Raw genomic sequence first — 16,602 nt, 5'->3', positions numbered from 1 at the left:
TCATGATTATTATATATTAACTGCAACAGTTCTGTAAATGTATAAATTTATTCATACAAATTAAGGGAATGAAAATTAATAATCTCTTAATTTTTAATAATGAAAATTCAATAATTAAAGTTTTGTTTGGGTATCTTTATTCTATTTATTAATGCAATCAATTAAGTACAACATCATAGTATGAAAAAACTTTATTTTTAAATAGCAGCTTCTTGTGCACATACAAAATTGATATATGTGCAATATATATATGAATGGTAAAGCGTAAATATTTGTATCAGTAAGACGTCCGCTATCATTGACGTATGACAGTACATAATAACGAATGTGTTAAATTACAATTTATATTCTTTTTTTTATATTGCGTGACATTCATATGTGCAGAAAAGACTTACAATCTTGTTTTTTATTTTTGTATAAACGCATAATATTTAATGTAACAGATAAATGCGCTTTAATATTAATCTTCCAATTCGCCGGCTTCCATAGCATCTTGATAAGATTTCGTTTTCGAACGCTCGGGATCTAATTTAATCATATCATCGATTCGAAGAATGGTTATAGCTGCTTCAGTGGCGAATTTCAAAGATTTTATTTTTGAAATTGCTGGTTCTAACACGCCAGCTTTTTTATTATCTCTTATACTTCCTACAAGTAAATCAAGACCCACCCTGCAAAAACAAATGTGAATATTCATTTTAATTACATGGCAATTAAAAAAATTAGAAAAATCATGAAGTTGTTACCATTTCAGATCGACAAGATCCGGTTTTGTTATACTGGAATTGTGATAGGCTCGGAGTTTGGCAACAAGATCAGTCGCATCTTGTGCTGCGTTTACGGCTAATGTTTTTGGAATAATTAATAAAGATCGTGCAAATTCCGCTATAGCCAATTGTTCTCGAGAACTCTGTAATTTAAAAGGATTGTAAATATCTTAATGCAAGAAAGAGATATTGATAGAAAATATGTAGATAATCGATTAATACCAATGATGTTGCAAAGTTTTCTAGATATATGGACAGCGCAGCTTCCACACAACCGCCTCCCGCGACGACGTTTTTGCTTTCCAAAACTCTTTTAACGACACATAATGCATCATGTATCGAACGTTCCATTTCGTCGCAGTAGTAATCATTTGGTCCGCGTAAAATAATAGAACTCGCTGTACGTGCCTTGGGACTGAAAAGAAAAGATTAATGATTATGTTTTTTTCAGTATTTTTTTTCACAATGACAATTGCGTGATACAAAGATGCTCTTATCATAGAAAAGATATTCCATCAGATATATATGTCACAGAAATTGTGTACTCTTAATACTAGAGTGCTTTACAGAATCAGATTTAGTTATTAATATGTTTTAATTAGAGTTACAAGACATACCCTTTGATAAGAATAAGCTCGTCATCGCATATCATTTCTTGCACTACTTCAGCAGCCTCTCCTAAGAAACTAGCATCAAAACTTTCCTCTCCTTCCATATTGGTCAATGAAGTCAAAAAATGTGCACCTGTAGCTTTAGCAATTCTTTTCATATCAGCTTTCTTACATCTACGCACTGCCATAGCCTTAGCTTCCACAAAATACTGTGAATAAAGAGAATCAAGATAAATATATTGTACTTATATTACTAGAGAAACTATCATCTTAAATGACTCTACCTTTAAGCATAAATCATCAATACCACCAGACAAAAGAATGACATTAGTTCCAGCAGCAAGAATCTTTTGAATACGTTCCTTGGTAATATCAGCTTCACGTTGACGAACAGCTTCAAGTTTTTCAGGATCTGTAATAAGTACTTCAACGCCCAACTTCATTTTTGCCTTTTGCAATGAGAAGTCTAGACATGCGATCTTTGCGTTTGTTATCTTCTTCGGCATTGCTTGCGAAGCGACGGTGCAATTTAAAGCATATCCTTGAACCAAAACCGATTCCCGAACACTTTTTCCATGAGCCTTTAGAACATTGACTGCTTTAACAGGATACAGAGAGCCTCCCTTGCCATCGTTGATTTTTATCGCATTAATGGCATCAACTACCATGTTACCGAAGAAATTGGCGTCACTTAATGTAACCAGTTATGGAAAATATTTTAATGTTTATATACTAAATATTAAGAATAGATTGTGTGCGCCAAAAAGAAATAGTGAATAACATTAAAAGGATACGCTCCAATAATTTTGCTGGACATAGATGTTTTTGCAATATTAATTAAGCAATCCCTTCCAAGTTCATCCACACTAACAGTTAAGTGTTCCTGAATATATTTGCATGCTTCTCTGAAATTAATAAATTCATATGAAAGTTCTATTAACTAAAATTTTTCTTTTCTTCTCATTTTTTGACTATACATGATACATGATACTATATATAATACATGATATATATTTTTTAGTTAATTTATTCAAGTTATTCAATTTAATTACTTAAGAAAGTTGATATTGAAAATAGAATAATTTTTTTATTAATAAAACAAATCATTAATTCTTACTTGCAGGCAAGTCTGTAACCACTAATGACAGAGGTTGGATGAATCTTTTGCTTCACAAGCTCGTCCGCATTTTTTAAAAGCTCAGCTGCTATTATTACCTAATTAATAAAAAATATAATTATTACATTAAAATAACCTACTTTCATTTTAAATTTTAATGAAAATGTAAATATAAATGTATTACTTACAACTGAAGTAGTACCATCTCCAACCTCTTCATCTTGTAATTGAGCCAATTCAACTAATACTCGTGCAGCTGGGTGCTCGACTTCTAATAAACGTAAGATGGTTGCACCATCATTGGTAACAGTAACATCCTGAAAATGTTATATAATTATAATTTAGATTATGACATATATATGTAATATTGTATTGTAAATATTTATTTGATATATTACAAAGCTGAATAATATACATACACCAATATCATCAACTAGCATTTTATCCAAACCAACTGGACCTAATGAACTTTTAACTATATTCGCAATAGCAGAAGCAGCCATAACTGGAAAAGATATAAATAATACATTTACTTTATGCACTTATATTATACATTTATATATAAATCATTAAATAACAGAGTGTAATTATATATACTTCAAAAATTACATATTAAAATAATATATCTATTGTGTACTCCTTAAATAAGATTAATTATTATGAAAATATATGTACAATATATATTTTTATACAAGACATATTTTAGTATAATCTCTATCTTGAATCCTAAATTGCTTTATACTTTTACAGAATAGCATTTTTAAATCAACTAACAAAGTTTGCTACATACATACAATCATAGTTTAACAAATGTGAATAATTATGATAGAAAATCAATAAATATATGTAATATTAAATATTTATTCTATATTTTAAATGCGTTAAGCAGTCACTTATTCAGATTCTCAAGAGTGTACAATTTTATATTACGTATAAAACATAATAGAAATTAATATGCGGCCTATAATATTCGCAATTTTAATTCTATGTGAATTCATAGATTTTTCAATAAAATTCAATAATTCCCAAAAGTGACACATAAAATTTATTTCGAAGTATTGAGACGTGATATAACCAAACTCCGTGGATATTCAGCATCCTTACCATTTTGTGTTCGCACTGGCGCTCCTGATTGTCGGATGCCTCCAACGGCTAAAGGACTCGCTACCGTTGACATTGCGCACAAATTGCTGATTTATTTCGAACAAGTATGCGAAATGGTTTTACAATACCCAAATTCGTATTACTAGTGATAACGACAAGAGAGAGACCGGGATGAAGCCAGAAGCCGCGTGCAGCAACAGAACACGATGAATAATAATAATGATAATGAGAACCTCCTTTCTTATTTCCTTTTACGGCCAAGTACGGTGGCGACTGTTATTGGCCACACTGTTTGTTTCCAAATGTGATTGGCAACGAATTGGACTAAAAAAAAACAGCGCGCGTCAGTGTTCAATCACCAGCACGTCATGAATAAAATAAGAGGTTAGAATTATGATAAATATATTTAGTTTCAGTAATTTATTAAGTTAATTGCAAGTAACAGATTCTAGATTTGACAAATTTTATTTGAATAAAAATTAATGAAGACTGATGTATGCAATTTATTATGTTAAACTCAATTTAAAATTCTGAAATTATTGGAGATAATTTGTATGTCTTTTATTTTATTATTATGTTTTTCTAATTATAACGTATTCTTTAATTTTTTATTTTCATTTAAATTCGAACTTTTTATTTTATATCGAAAATTAATACTATTAATTTCGCAAGTTTATACTCACATATACACACAAAAGTAACAAATTTATACAAATATATATTTTCACAAATAAAACGCTTTGACATAAGTTTTTTTTTCATATAAATATAACATGAAAAATAAACTCTATGATTATACCAATCCTTTCAATTCTTATTTTACATGTATTCTTAATAATGTTATATGTGTATGTGTATATATGTGTAATAGTGTTTATATATTATTTTTTTCTATAATAAAATTGAAAAATATAAGGAAATGTAGCACATTCCTGCCATTACACTTACAAGTTTTTAGTTTAAAAAAAATATATATATATATATATATAAAGTTTTCTATATATTTATACAATATTTATTATCATTGAGAAAACAGGATACAAAAAATCTAGACAATATCCCAATTATTTCATTTTTCTTTGTTTTAACAGATAATTTTTTAGAGCTATCTGTTTGTCTCTAAAGGATCGTTTTACTTTCCCTTTTAATTTCTGTTTCACCATTAGAAATGCTTTTCCTTTCTTCTTTTCGCGATTCGTTTTACTGCACATTGCATTTTGTCGCCGATCTTTAAAACCAAATTTATCTCTTTGCTCTTGTCCTTTCTACAAATTTAATAACATTTAAATTAATCTATTATATAGTATAGAGAAAAAGAGAGAGTATGAAAATATATTTTATACATACTTTCACGGATTTCTGTCGAGTAGCCTTGTCATGCTTGCGTTTTTTATATATATTTTCTATATCGCTCAGTTTTACTAATTCTCCATCTTGATTGGTCTCAATTTGTTCGTGCGTTCTTTTAGCGGCGCGTTTAGCATACGTTACTTCTTGCTTTGCTAATGCAACATCAATTTTTCTGAAATCTTTGTCCGTGAGCAATCGTTCAATGGAAATCAGAGACGCTTTCGTGTTTTTCTCAGTTGTTAAATCTACATTTTGTTCTGACTTTAATTTTTCTTTCATTTCTAATTTCTGTGCTTTTTTTTGTTGTTTCGTTAAAGCCTTTTTCTTTTGAGGAACTTCGTCCATTTCTTGTTCTCCGTTATTTGTTTCACAAATATTCTCTGCATTGTTCTCGCGATAGGATAAATTCTTATCGTTATCATCTTCGCCAATGGAAGATTTCGCCGTTTCATCTATATCCTTTGCTATCGATTCATCGTCGCTGATTTCTTCCTCACTACTTTGACTTACATCAATCCATTCATCATCATCCTGTATTCAAATATATAGATTTTTATATAATAAAGTAATAGTAACCCTTATGATATATTAAATAATATAATATTTTTATACTTACTTCTGTACTACTATTAGTTTCTTCAATACTCTCGGTATGTTGATCATACAGAACTTCTGCTCCTGGTATGAACTCATTTGCTTGAATTTCGCCGTATTTTGAAGATTTGATCATAATGTTGGCTTCTGTAGGACGGCCTCTATCTTTTTTACGCAATAAATCAGGCATTATACGTCTGAATGTTCCAATTAGGGAACGTGCTGCCATCATAACAGAACGTTCCTTATACTGTTTGTATCGTGTTAAATCTTCAAGTAGAACTTCATTCATGGCTAATGGACATCGTGTACATATTTCCCGCACAGTATTTAGACTGCATGGATACATATTTTATATAAATTAATAGCATATATAGATAAATCACAAGAATGCATTTGTAATAAATAATTAAAAGAGATATCTACCCTATAGCCATCACGTCCGCAGAATTTCTTTCTGTTATGAAATTATTCACTAAAGTATTTAAAACGGGTTCTAACACATCAGGTGGTACCAATTCATGGGAAGCTTGTGCTATGAACTGTAAAAGTTTGGTAACCTCTGAAGAAAAAACAAATATGTTCATCAAGGTAAAAAATTACATGAATGTTTTTTTCTAGAGTTTGTAACAAAGAAAAATACTAATAAAATAGTTTATACAATAATTAATAGTGTTAATTGTAATTAAATAGCAATCAGACAATACTCAAATAATGATTTAATATATAAATATATTAATAATGGTTTAATATATTATTAATCTCACCTCGTTGATGAGGTTGAAGAAATCTTTGAATATATGGATAAAAATTCAAAAGAAATAAACTATGCAAGCCAATGAGTCTAGAGACAACATCTAAAGTCATAAGCTTAACTTCAAATCTGTCATTTCTCTTTTCTATCTGCTTGAACAGCTTTTCAGCAAAATCCTGAGGATCATGAATTAAATGTAACGCTGAAAAATTATATTGTGGCGCCTTGGATTTCTTCTTTTTTGCTTTCTGAAAAACACATTAAAGCTAGAAGTTGTACTATATATTTTCAATATAAATATTAATGTAAGAAATTCCATAAAAAAAAAATTAAACTTACTACAAATGATTGTTTAGCTTTCTGTAATTGCTTCTGTCGTTTTTTTGTTTTTTTATTTACTTTATTAGCCATCATAATTTCCTTCATATTTGGTTCATCATCTGAGTCACTATCGTCACTACCTTTCTCTTCTGGATCAGTCCCCAAAAAAAATTTCAAACTTGCAACTGCTACTTTTGTTATTTTAGAAAAGCAACCTGTTGCTATAACATTAACAGTCTTGATGTCATTCCAAACATTTTTGTTATACAATTCTATCATAATATCTACAGACATCTTTGCAGCTTTGGCATTAGGATCTTTTAACATTGAAAACATGAAGTTTTGTAGTACTGTATTAACTTTAGCGTTTTTGTGCTTTGCATTAACATTTTTGATATCTGTAACTATATGTGTTTTGAGAAATTGTCTTAAAAGTTTATCTTGACATTTTAGAAGTTCAAAAAATAAACTGAGAAGTGCAGTGGGTTCTAAAAGTGATTTGTTGCGTAGTTGAATCAACACTTTACAAAATGTCTGTAAAAAATATAATTACAATATAGTAAACAATTATATGTGACACAATTTATTTACATAATGTAAGTTTATAATATACGTAATGCTTACCATACGCATTTCATTGTCCAATATGTTATTATGAGTTTGTAATATATCGACAATTTCTTGAGGATATGTTTTCAGATCATCTGGATAACAATGGGCTACCTGCAATGATACGAAAAAAAATACGACACGACAAGCGTATTTAGCATGTGTATTTTATTGAACAATTTCTTAAAATTGTAAAAAAATAGTTATGCGGTTAATATATATGTTGTAAAAAAAATACTATTTTATTACAAATACACTATATTTATGTACGAAATTGATAACTGTGTCATTGTTTAAATAATAAATTATAATATTATAAAGAGGAAATTTTTGTCATGAATATGATATATGTTTCCAAAAACTCTCCTTTTCTTTTTTTTTAAATAAAAAAAGAAATTAAATTATCTCAACAATTTATACACAAAATTATATTCCTCATACTAAATTTATTTAATGCATTACAAATTATTATGTGTACTTAATATATGAAAATTAAATTTTATTTTAGATATAAAAATATGCAAGTTTTACATTAATTACATAAAAAATTTAATAAAAGCATTAGGTAAAGCTGTTGAAAACAAACATATACAAAGCTATAACTAAAAATGGATCGTGTATATTAAATGTATTTAATTTATATGTTCACACTCAAATAATTTTTTATATCAAAACCAACCGTTTTAGCTACAACTGTAACAAAATCGTAGCTTGCACAGCACTTAAATTTTGGTTCATCCAATTGTAAGACATTATCTCCGACGACAGACAATAAACCAAGCTGACACATGGTAGATATTTGAGCGAGCAAATTAGCATTGACGTCTACTTTTTCATCAAGAATAGCGCAAAATATCGCAAGCATTCTCGAGATGGTAAAAAACCGAGATTTCTTTTGTGAATTTATTTCTCCTGTTTTCTTAACTGATCGTACTTTTTTCTTTTTTTTACTACGTTGTTTCATAAAAATATCTTTATCATATTTTGCAGGAATGTACGAAGCTAAATATGATGCAATTAACATATACTTCGCGTAAAATGGTAATTCGAAACTCAAAGCTAACTTTGTCGTCGACTCAATTTCTCGAGATATTAGATGATCGGGTTGCAAAAAATCGTTCGTGGAAACTCTAAGATAAATTATTTCCAAATTAGATTTCAAAACAGGAGAGATATTACGCCACAATGCAGCAACATTATCTGGTTCAATACGTTTACTTTCTATAGGTTCTATATACTTGGCAAAATTTATCTTGGCCATGTGTCGAAGTTCGTTCAGATCTCTACAGAATCGAAAGAATACGGAAAGAAAGAGATTTAAATAATTCTTATAAAAGTCTGCATCGTATTTCGCTAGCTTGTTTAATAATAACAACCGTACTAATTCGTCCTTCGTGTATTGTGGAACATATATCTTTATAGGTTTCAATATACCTATCTTAGTATTAAAATTATCCCATGTTATCTCGCTTATAAAAATTGTACATATATTAACACAGGATAATTCTCTAAGTCTTAAGACCGCTGGTAAAAAAGTTGCATCAAAATGTCTTATTCTATGACATTTATCAAATACTAATACAATTGGACGTGTATCTGTGTCGAAAATTTTTTTAAGCACGAGTATAAAATCCATGATATTGTCGCAGCTATATTTCGATAACATATCGGCACTCGATTCTTTTGCAGATGCAAATAAATCACTTAATATATAGTTATATATGTGTTTACTGCCTAAATGCTCCATACAATTAATATAGCTAACATTATATTTTAAATAATCAAGCAGACTTCGTACAATCAACGACTTTCCAGTAGCCATATGACCATACACAAATATGCTTTCTGGCATTGGCTCATTTGGTGCACCAATTAAAGAATACAGTTTTGCTATGATTTTTTCTCGGCATATAATGCTATCTTTTATCGTTTCTAAGTACTTTTCCATCTTTATCACACCTTAAAATTATGTAAAAAATAGTACTGAAACACAATTAATTTTTATTCCCTATACTGTTTCACAATCGTCTAAGGAAAAACAAGTAGAAGTTTTCACAAATTATTAGTGCTCTTGTAAATAGAATGATCCTTAATTTTTTACAGATGGTTTATGTTTTTATCGCTTTTAGAATTTAAGCATGTGTGCTAACCTGAGCCAAGAAGGTTACCAATTCATCAAGACTTTTGTTAAATTGTGTTGGTTCCAAACGAAAGACTTCTAAAGTAGATTTATAATGTAGATATTGTTGGAGAAACTGTGAACAAACATATTAAACTTTTATACTACAAAATAATTTTTGTTTAAATATATGTAAAATACAAAGAGATGGCTTATAAAATATATCAATATAATGTATAAATTATATACATGCATATACAAAATTATTGTAAGTATTTCATAATTGCAATTATATTATGGAAAGAGATACAATTAATATCAACAATAAGATAAATAATATGCCATCTAACATGTGCATCGATAAAGATGTAATTGAAAATTTACCTCTTCTTTGTAAGACTCTGGATCACGTTTGATAAGATTCTGTAATTGTGGAAGATTATCCGGTAATTGATTATTATGTCTTACCATCTTTAAAACCTACAAATAAGTATTTGATTATTTACAATGCAATATGATAGTAAAATGATGGAAATATTAATATGGTTATCATCATATGTACTTACATAATTTTATGCAACTTTAAAATCAATAGCTTTTTATATAATTTTTAAGAATCGACACTATTCTTGTTGGAACGCGTTTCGTGGAATTTTAAATTCTTAGAACACCGTCCTTTACATTCCACGTGCAAGTACAGCATCTGTTAGATGCATTCCGTTTAATGACAAAAGTTTTGGACATTTGATTGACCAATCGGAAGGAAAAAGACAAAGATTTCATTGCTCTGATTGGTCAATCTAACGTCATTTTATCCGATGAGTAAATTTTCGAACGCAATCCACGAAAATGATGGAACAAGAAAGTCAACACTATGCAATATGAGAAACAAAGACAAGCATATAGAACAACATGATAAATGATAATGACAACATCATTTTGTCTTTTCATTCATTTCTGAAGATAAACTTCAGTGATGTTACAAATATAATTACATACTTATATAAATATATATATAATATTTATCATTTCTATATTAATCGTATGTTTACGTTTTTTCTCATTCGATGAAATCTCGCAGTATTGAACATATATTATTGACTCAATGTTGAATTTTTTTGATCATAAATAAAAGTTCAAGTTTTCCATCAATCTGTATCTTGTTGAATGAAAAACGTGTAAAAGACAGTTTCAACAGACGAGTAGTATTACGTGATATACAAATGTTACCAGGCTTCGAATTTTTAGGTTAAGTATTAGTTAATTATGTTTTAATTACATGTATATATGATAAATATTTATTTTCAAAGCTTTGCGTTTACACAAGAATGAGTATTTTCATCGAAATCTAAATAAAGCTATTTAAATTAAATTTATTTCAACATTTATTTGAATGGTTTTATTTATAGAAGAAAACTGTCAGTTAGAGTTGTTTCACTCATGGCGAAGCGAATTGCCTATCACTTCAAAAGAAGAAGAAAACATAATATTCCCGGATTATGATAAGATTGCAAATAAAACTGAAAAAGACGTATTGGACTTATCAGATTTCAAAGAATTTGACTTCAATTTTCTACAAAATAGTTCAGGTATGTATCAAAACTTATAATAAGAAATAGTTTATTCTTTCCGTTTTGGAATTTACAGAATTAGGGGAAATAAATGAGATAAGGAATGAAATTAAATTGGAACCTGAAAGTCCCGATGCACAGTTTTCATTATCATCCGGTAGTCCAAATCATTCGGATTCTAATGACTCAGATAAACAAGAAACAAGATGCTTTAAGCAAGAAGTATCAAACTGTTTAACACAAAATGTGGATACAGAGGTATCTTATATATAAAAAATGTAGAGAAAATGTGTATGTGATAATAAAAGCTATATTCCAAGCTATATTTAATAATTCAATTTCTTTTCTAGCTTTCTTTAGGATCACCGCTAATTTCTTGTGTACAATATACATCCTTGTCATCACAATCATTCCAATCAGCTTTAAATGTAATGCAACCAGTTGAATTTGTATCTATTGACAAGGAAGATGCAAAGCAAGCACAATTTATTCATACAAAAAAGGATTTTGCGAAACATATTAATATCCAATGTTCCCCAGTAGATGTCACACAACATATAAAAGATGGTAAAAATATAATATTACTTTTATATATATAAATATACTGGATGGACAATATGTGCACCACATTTTAAGAGATAGATGTTTGATGTCAAATTGTAAGAAATAAAAGATATGTTATTATGATGATGTTATGAATAATATAATATAATTATTATTGTCAATATCATGATTAAAAATTTATTTATTAAATGCATGTGCATGACAATGTGTGTGTCATGCAACTATCAAATATTATTCATATTTTCAAGTGTTCACACACATTGACATACAGAATTTATTAAAAGCAAAATTTTAAAATGCAAAATTATTAAAAGCATTAATTTAAAATTATTTAAAATATTCTCTATAATCTTATATAGATATCTAATATAGTTTCTCAACAGTTTATACAAATAATTTGTATCAGCTATTATTAACAACAAAATATTTTTTATTTCCGAATAATACTAATTATAAGTTTAATAATATTATGATTATATATAATTATCAAATACATTAAAACTATGAAAAAATTAAATATATTTTATTTGATATAAAAAAAAATAAAATCTTGATAATTACTTTTAAGATCTCAAGACTTGTGTTTATTCTTTATACTTAACAAATTTTATATTAAATTTCTATACTCTTGTTTTTTATTTTAACTGTTTGTAAACTAAATATAATATATGTAACATACATAATTAAAAAATTATTTTATTTTGTATATGTATTATGTATATATATGTTGTGTATATATATATATATGTGTGTGTGTGTGTGTGTGTGTGTGTGTGTGTGTGTTGTGTGTGTGTGTGTATACAAACATACATATGTATAAAATTTTTTTTAAATATCTAGGTAAATCTGAAGATACTTTTATTCTTCAAGATTTTACAACATTTACACAGAATGAAAATTCACAGTGTGTATTGTATCCTTCCAAACTTCAGATGTTACCAACAAAGAGACAAAGGGTACAAAATTCATTAAATATTAAACCAACTGATATAAAAACGAAGACTGCAGCGCTTCATTTACCACAGAACATAAAAGTAATTAACACTGTAGCAGATATTTGTCCAGCAAGTACTGCTGAATCAATAGATACAAGTAATCTGATAAGTTGCATACCATTTCAAACAAAACAAGACGAAACAATTTCACTAATTGCAAAAAATGAAGACAACAATTTAACGTTTATGACAAAAGACGATCCAAAATTTAAGGCATTAAAAAGACAACAAAGAATGATAAGAAATAGAGAGTCTGCTAGTCTCTCAAGGAAAAAGAAAAAAGAATACGTATCTTCTTTGGAGAAACGAATAGATGAGTTGATGCAAGAAAATACACAATTAAAATCAGTAAGTAATTCATATCTTAAGTATATGCATTAAATTTTTACAATTTTCTAATGAGAAGTATAAGTTTTTTTGCAAAATTATTAACTTTTGTATAATTATCTTATTAGGAAAACAAAACTTTAAAGCAGAGATTATTGGAAATGGAAGACAGTATTACAGATGATAATAAATATAAACACAAACGTAAACATTTAAGTTTCAAACCTTTATTAAAAAAGAAAGGACAAAGAAACCTTGTTCTCTTTGTAGGAATGATTTTCATAATATCTTTCAACATTCATGGTCTCAAGTAAGTGTCTTCTATTTATGTCTTAACATTCTTATGACTTTTTTACAAAGAACTTAAGTATTATAAATATATTATATATATAAAATTTAATGTTTTTACAATAATTATTTAATATTTTTCCATATGATATTGCCCATACATAAAAATCCTAAATATCAGTTGTGATATGAGAAAATATAAAAAGAAAAATTTTTTTATTGTAGAAATAATTTATTGTTTATAGTCTATTAATAAAAGAAAATATTTTTTTCATTCTTTCTTATATATTTCACAAATTAAATAATTAAATAATTTAATTCGCAATTTTATAATTTAAAAACAATATGTCAATAGACAATATTGTTTAACCAGGAAATTATTACTGTATTTCATAAATATAAATAATGTATATTTTTATTTCTGTTTAAGGGGAACACTTTTACAAAGTGTACATTTAAAAACTGATTCTGACAATTTACCAATAGCTATTCCAGATACGGAAATCAGACACAGCAGAAGATTATTCTGGACAGTTGATGAAAATGAGGATCAAATTGAAAAAGATTTCAATAAAAGTGTACCGGCACACCAATTAATGTGTCCAATGTATATTAATCAGAGCGAATTGATACGCTTAGACAGCGAATTGAGACGTTGGATCGATGGTGAATCCGATCGAAATAATCGATCTACAAAAGAAATAAAATTAAAAACAAATCCATTAAATGAGATCTTGTCATCAAAATCACAATTGGAAGAAAAGACAACAAGAAAACTGTACTTATCGCGAGATAAAAAAATAAAAACTATACAGAAAATGATCGATATTCCTGATCGTTATTCAAATAACAACGCGATTGAGATCTTCTCTCCAATATTGAGTAAGCATGCTTCTCTATTTGAAGCTTTGGGAAAAAAAGATGATACGTTTTATGTCGTCTGGTTTAGTGGCGAACATTTATTATTGCCAGCTTCTCGAAAAAATGATACAGCACGACCTAAAATGTCTTTAGTTTTACCTGCTGTATCTATAAACGGTAAATAATGTGATATAATATACATACAACAATTGTGTTTGAATACTAGAATATTAATTTAACATATGTAACGTTTTATAATTATCAAAAAATATGTTATAATAATACTTTTCTTTTCAGGTACATTCTCGACGCCTTCTAATCATATAACAATGATGCAAATTGATTGTGAAGTGACAAATACACAAATATTACATTTACAACAATCCATCATACCTGTTCACTTGCGAAATAGTAAATCTACAAGTCAATCAAATCAACCTCAGTCTGTTGAGGACATAGTTAATTCATCCATAGCTAATATAACCAGAAATTACAAACCATACTTTATGAAAGAAGCAAATCGAAAATTTCGAAACAGAAAACATTTAACTTGAGATGATTATGAAGACAAGAATTAAAGATTTTTTGTAACAAGAATGTTGTTTATTTATATAAGAAAAAAGTATGTTTCTAGTCTGGCAATATAAAAAAAAAATATATGAAAGATACCAATCATATAATAATTATTACATGTGCATATAATCACAGATGTGATTATATTTTATATCTTAATTATTTATCTAGAATCTATATATACACACCTATACAACCATCTTTTTTTTTTTTTAGAAAAAAGTTCATTATAAATTTTTCATTTTCACAAAGATAACAGAGTATTTATAAATGAATTATATCTGTATAGTTTAATTTGAATAAAAGATTTATATTATTTGTAATTTCAAAAAATATATGTAACAGCACTACAAATATATTTTCAATAATGTATAACAATTATAAAATTAGTAATTCTATCTGTACACATTAATATATTTTTATCAAATAGTACGAGGTAATATATGATAGTAATAATTTAAAAAATATATATATATATATATTATATAATTATAGATAATGCACTTAAAATCACTTTAAATTCGGAGTAGAACTCCCCAAGTAACATCGTAGATCTGTTAATGTTGATTGAACTATTTTGGCTTTTATAGATGTTCTACCTAGTCGTTGATGGGCAGTATAACGATGACAACCACCGAAAGAATAATAATAGTCACCGCCTAAACATAACAGGAATGTTAATTTTTTTTTTTTTTTTAATAACAATATCTAATTCCATTTGCTTTTAGAGTGGGAAGTTAGTGTAACAATAACAATTCACAAATTTAACTTAAAGTTAGAAAAATTTTTTTATACACAGCTATATTTTTTAAAAATTTGACAAATCTACCTTCAGTTCCTTTTATCCATAGAACATCGATCGGCGGTACTGTACGCTCGGTATCGATATTTTTCAACGCATTCATTAAACTTTGAACTTTTCCCTCGTTTACTTCAGCAGGAAAAGGTCTGATAATTACATTCATTGGAATATCGTATATTTCTGCATGCGAGCTCGAATGAATTGAGCTAGTTATTTGACATGCACCTTTATGTAACATTTTACGCATATCAACTTAATTAATCCCGTAATAATCCTATAAATCTTATCCACTAATTAGTCGAAATTTCATAAAATTGTATTATCTACATAAATATAAGAAAAAGCATTGTCATACTGACCAATATTAACTGACGTAATAAGTCATGAGCGCATGAGTCAAGAATGGAGTAAAATGGAGAGAGAAAGAGTGAGAAAGGGAATTCAAGATTCAAACAACACGACTGACACCTCAGTGGAGGGGATAATATACCTAACAAAAGCGAAAACTGCGAAGATCTGTGATCTGTGATCTGTCAGGCGTCAGACCCCCGGTTTCCGTCTCCGGTGATGAAATGATCGGGGATCTGTCAGACGTCAGACTCTAAGTAGAAAATCTACTTGGATAAAATAATAAAATAAAACAGAAAAATGATCAAAAGACAAACGGAAAAACAAATCTTTCATATCAGATGGTTTAGGTTTAGATTGTATCTTCCAAATTTTTTTTGTAATTTTAAATATTTCATGTTTTTATCTCATATTTTTAAGAGTATATAATTTTATATATTTTTTTACATATTAAATTATATAAATTTTTCGAAAATTTTTGTGATTCTGAAAATATAGAAGTCACCACAATTGGAAGTGAAAAACAATTATTATAAACTTGATTGAGCAGAATTTGAAAAGGATTTGAATATAAGTTTGGTAAAAAAATAATAACATTGTATTTTATAAATTTGCATCTAATTGTTAAGGTAAGAGAAATATATTTTTTTATTTCATTATATAGGTGTTATTTCATTATATAGGTGTTGTATGACATATAATATAGTATCATTAAATTATAGAATATATACATAATCAGTTATTGCTGATACTATTACATTATTTATCATTAACATTATTAGCATCATTACATTATTTATCATTATCATGTTATATAAAGAATATATTCATTAAGTTCATTGTATAAGATTAAAAACATTAATAACAATAGATATTATGTAGATGTGTGAACACAACTAAAAAAGTAGAGACTGTAATTGAAAAATA

At 27.6% G+C, this 16,602-nt stretch overlaps 5 protein-coding genes and 1 long non-coding RNA gene across 8 annotated transcripts; 2 read left to right on the top strand and 4 right to left on the bottom strand.

Annotated features, from left to right (window-relative positions):
• Nucleotides 1–176: 176 nt before the first annotated feature.
• Nucleotides 177–3,809, bottom strand: LOC126859028 (T-complex protein 1 subunit alpha). The gene is made up of 10 exons (XM_050609917.1): nt 3,600–3,809; nt 2,915–3,000; nt 2,684–2,812; nt 2,496–2,593; nt 2,173–2,283; nt 1,663–2,068; nt 1,385–1,587; nt 990–1,182; nt 747–910; nt 177–671 (listed from the first exon to the last, which is right to left on the bottom strand). Exons 1-10 carry the CDS (start codon nt 3,670–3,672, stop codon nt 461–463), a joined length of 1,674 nt encoding a protein of 557 aa, XP_050465874.1. The 5' UTR covers nt 3,673–3,809; the 3' UTR covers nt 177–460.
• Nucleotides 3,810–3,937: 128 nt separating this feature from the next.
• On the top strand, nt 3,938–7,547 carry LOC126859062 (uncharacterized). Of its 2 annotated transcripts, XR_007688744.1 has the most exons (4): nt 3,938–3,983; nt 6,052–6,134; nt 7,072–7,214; nt 7,318–7,547. It is a non-coding gene; the product is annotated as an uncharacterized LOC126859062 (long non-coding RNA). The 2 variants fall into 2 exon arrangements; XR_007688745.1 differs by lacking the exon at nt 3,938–3,983 and having other exon boundaries at nt 5,994–6,134.
• On the bottom strand, nt 4,658–10,197 carry LOC126859023 (protein SDA1 homolog). The gene is made up of 10 exons (XM_050609907.1): nt 9,913–10,197; nt 9,731–9,826; nt 9,378–9,482; nt 7,243–7,341; nt 6,637–7,152; nt 6,311–6,545; nt 5,970–6,105; nt 5,566–5,878; nt 4,947–5,480; nt 4,658–4,864 (listed from the first exon to the last, which is right to left on the bottom strand). Exons 2-10 carry the CDS (start codon nt 9,815–9,817, stop codon nt 4,664–4,666), a joined length of 2,226 nt encoding a protein of 741 aa, XP_050465864.1. The 5' UTR covers nt 9,818–9,826; nt 9,913–10,197; the 3' UTR covers nt 4,658–4,663.
• LOC126859034 (origin recognition complex subunit 5) lies at nt 7,665–9,378 on the bottom strand. The gene has a single exon (XM_050609927.1). The coding sequence runs from the start codon at nt 9,173–9,175 to the stop codon at nt 7,865–7,867; it is 1,311 nt and encodes a 436-aa protein (XP_050465884.1). The 5' UTR covers nt 9,176–9,378; the 3' UTR covers nt 7,665–7,864.
• An 81-nt stretch (nt 10,198–10,278) lies between the features above and the next one.
• Nucleotides 10,279–14,737, top strand: LOC126859024 (cyclic AMP-dependent transcription factor ATF-6 alpha). The gene is made up of 8 exons (XM_050609908.1): nt 10,279–10,594; nt 10,756–10,935; nt 10,994–11,175; nt 11,268–11,484; nt 12,322–12,824; nt 12,932–13,113; nt 13,522–14,129; nt 14,250–14,737. Exons 1-8 carry the CDS (start codon nt 10,570–10,572, stop codon nt 14,504–14,506), a joined length of 2,154 nt encoding a protein of 717 aa, XP_050465865.1. The 5' UTR covers nt 10,279–10,569; the 3' UTR covers nt 14,507–14,737.
• Nucleotides 14,738–14,863: 126 nt separating this feature from the next.
• On the bottom strand, nt 14,864–15,850 carry LOC126859060 (sulfiredoxin-1). Of its 2 annotated transcripts, XM_050609973.1 has the most exons (3): nt 15,687–15,850; nt 15,355–15,601; nt 14,864–15,184 (listed from the first exon to the last, which is right to left on the bottom strand). In XM_050609973.1, exons 2-3 carry the CDS (start codon nt 15,572–15,574, stop codon nt 15,036–15,038), a joined length of 369 nt encoding a protein of 122 aa, XP_050465930.1. In that variant the 5' UTR covers nt 15,575–15,601; nt 15,687–15,850; the 3' UTR covers nt 14,864–15,035. The 2 variants fall into 2 exon arrangements, with proteins under 2 accessions (XP_050465930.1, XP_050465929.1); XM_050609972.1 differs by having other exon boundaries at nt 15,355–15,841.
• Between the last annotated feature and the right edge of the window lie 752 nt (nt 15,851–16,602).

The sequence above is a fragment of the Cataglyphis hispanica genome, chromosome 2, assembly GCF_021464435.1.
Source record: "Cataglyphis hispanica isolate Lineage 1 chromosome 2, ULB_Chis1_1.0, whole genome shotgun sequence".
NCBI lineage: Eukaryota > Metazoa > Arthropoda > Insecta > Hymenoptera > Formicidae > Cataglyphis > Cataglyphis hispanica.
Note: the sequence above shows the minus strand (reverse complement) of the source record. Positions and strands in the feature narration are given on the sequence as shown.

Bases quoted from the DNA above. Each gene is read 5' to 3' on its own strand.
- LOC126859028 (XM_050609917.1), bottom strand. From the start codon at position 3,672: ATGTCAACGGTAGCGAGTCCTTTAGCCGTTGGAGGCATCCGACAATCA. The intron at 3,001-3,599 runs GTAAGGATGCTG...TATCTTTTCCAG, and splicing joins GCCAGTGCGAACACAAAATG to TTATGGCTGCTTCTGCTATT. The intron at 1,588-1,662 runs GTAGAGTCATTT...CTTTATTCACAG, and splicing joins TTGATGATTTATGCTTAAAG to TATTTTGTGGAAGCTAAGGC.
- LOC126859034 (XM_050609927.1), bottom strand. From the start codon at position 9,175: ATGGAAAAGTACTTAGAAACGATAAAAGATAGCATTATATGCCGAGAA.
- LOC126859023 (XM_050609907.1), bottom strand. From the start codon at position 9,817: ATGGTAAGACATAATAATCAATTACCGGATAATCTTCCACAATTACAG. The intron at 9,483-9,730 runs GTAAATTTTCAA...GTTTGTTCACAG, and splicing joins CAGAGTCTTACAAAGAAGAG to TTTCTCCAACAATATCTACA. The intron at 4,865-4,946 runs GTATGTATAAAA...TTAAATTTGTAG, and splicing joins CTCGACAGAAATCCGTGAAA to AAAGGACAAGAGCAAAGAGA.
- LOC126859024 (XM_050609908.1), top strand. From the start codon at position 10,570: ATGTTACCAGGCTTCGAATTTTTAG. The intron at 11,485-12,321 runs GTAAAAATATAA...TTAAATATCTAG, and splicing joins CACACAACATATAAAAGATG to GTAAATCTGAAGATACTTTT. The intron at 13,114-13,521 runs GTAAGTGTCTTC...TTTCTGTTTAAG, and splicing joins TTCAACATTCATGGTCTCAA to GGGAACACTTTTACAAAGTG.
- LOC126859060 (XM_050609973.1), bottom strand. From the start codon at position 15,574: ATGCGTAAAATGTTACATAAAGGTGCATGTCAAATAACTAGCTCAATT. The intron at 15,185-15,354 runs GTAGATTTGTCA...TGTTATGTTTAG, and splicing joins ATGGATAAAAGGAACTGAAG to GCGGTGACTATTATTATTCT.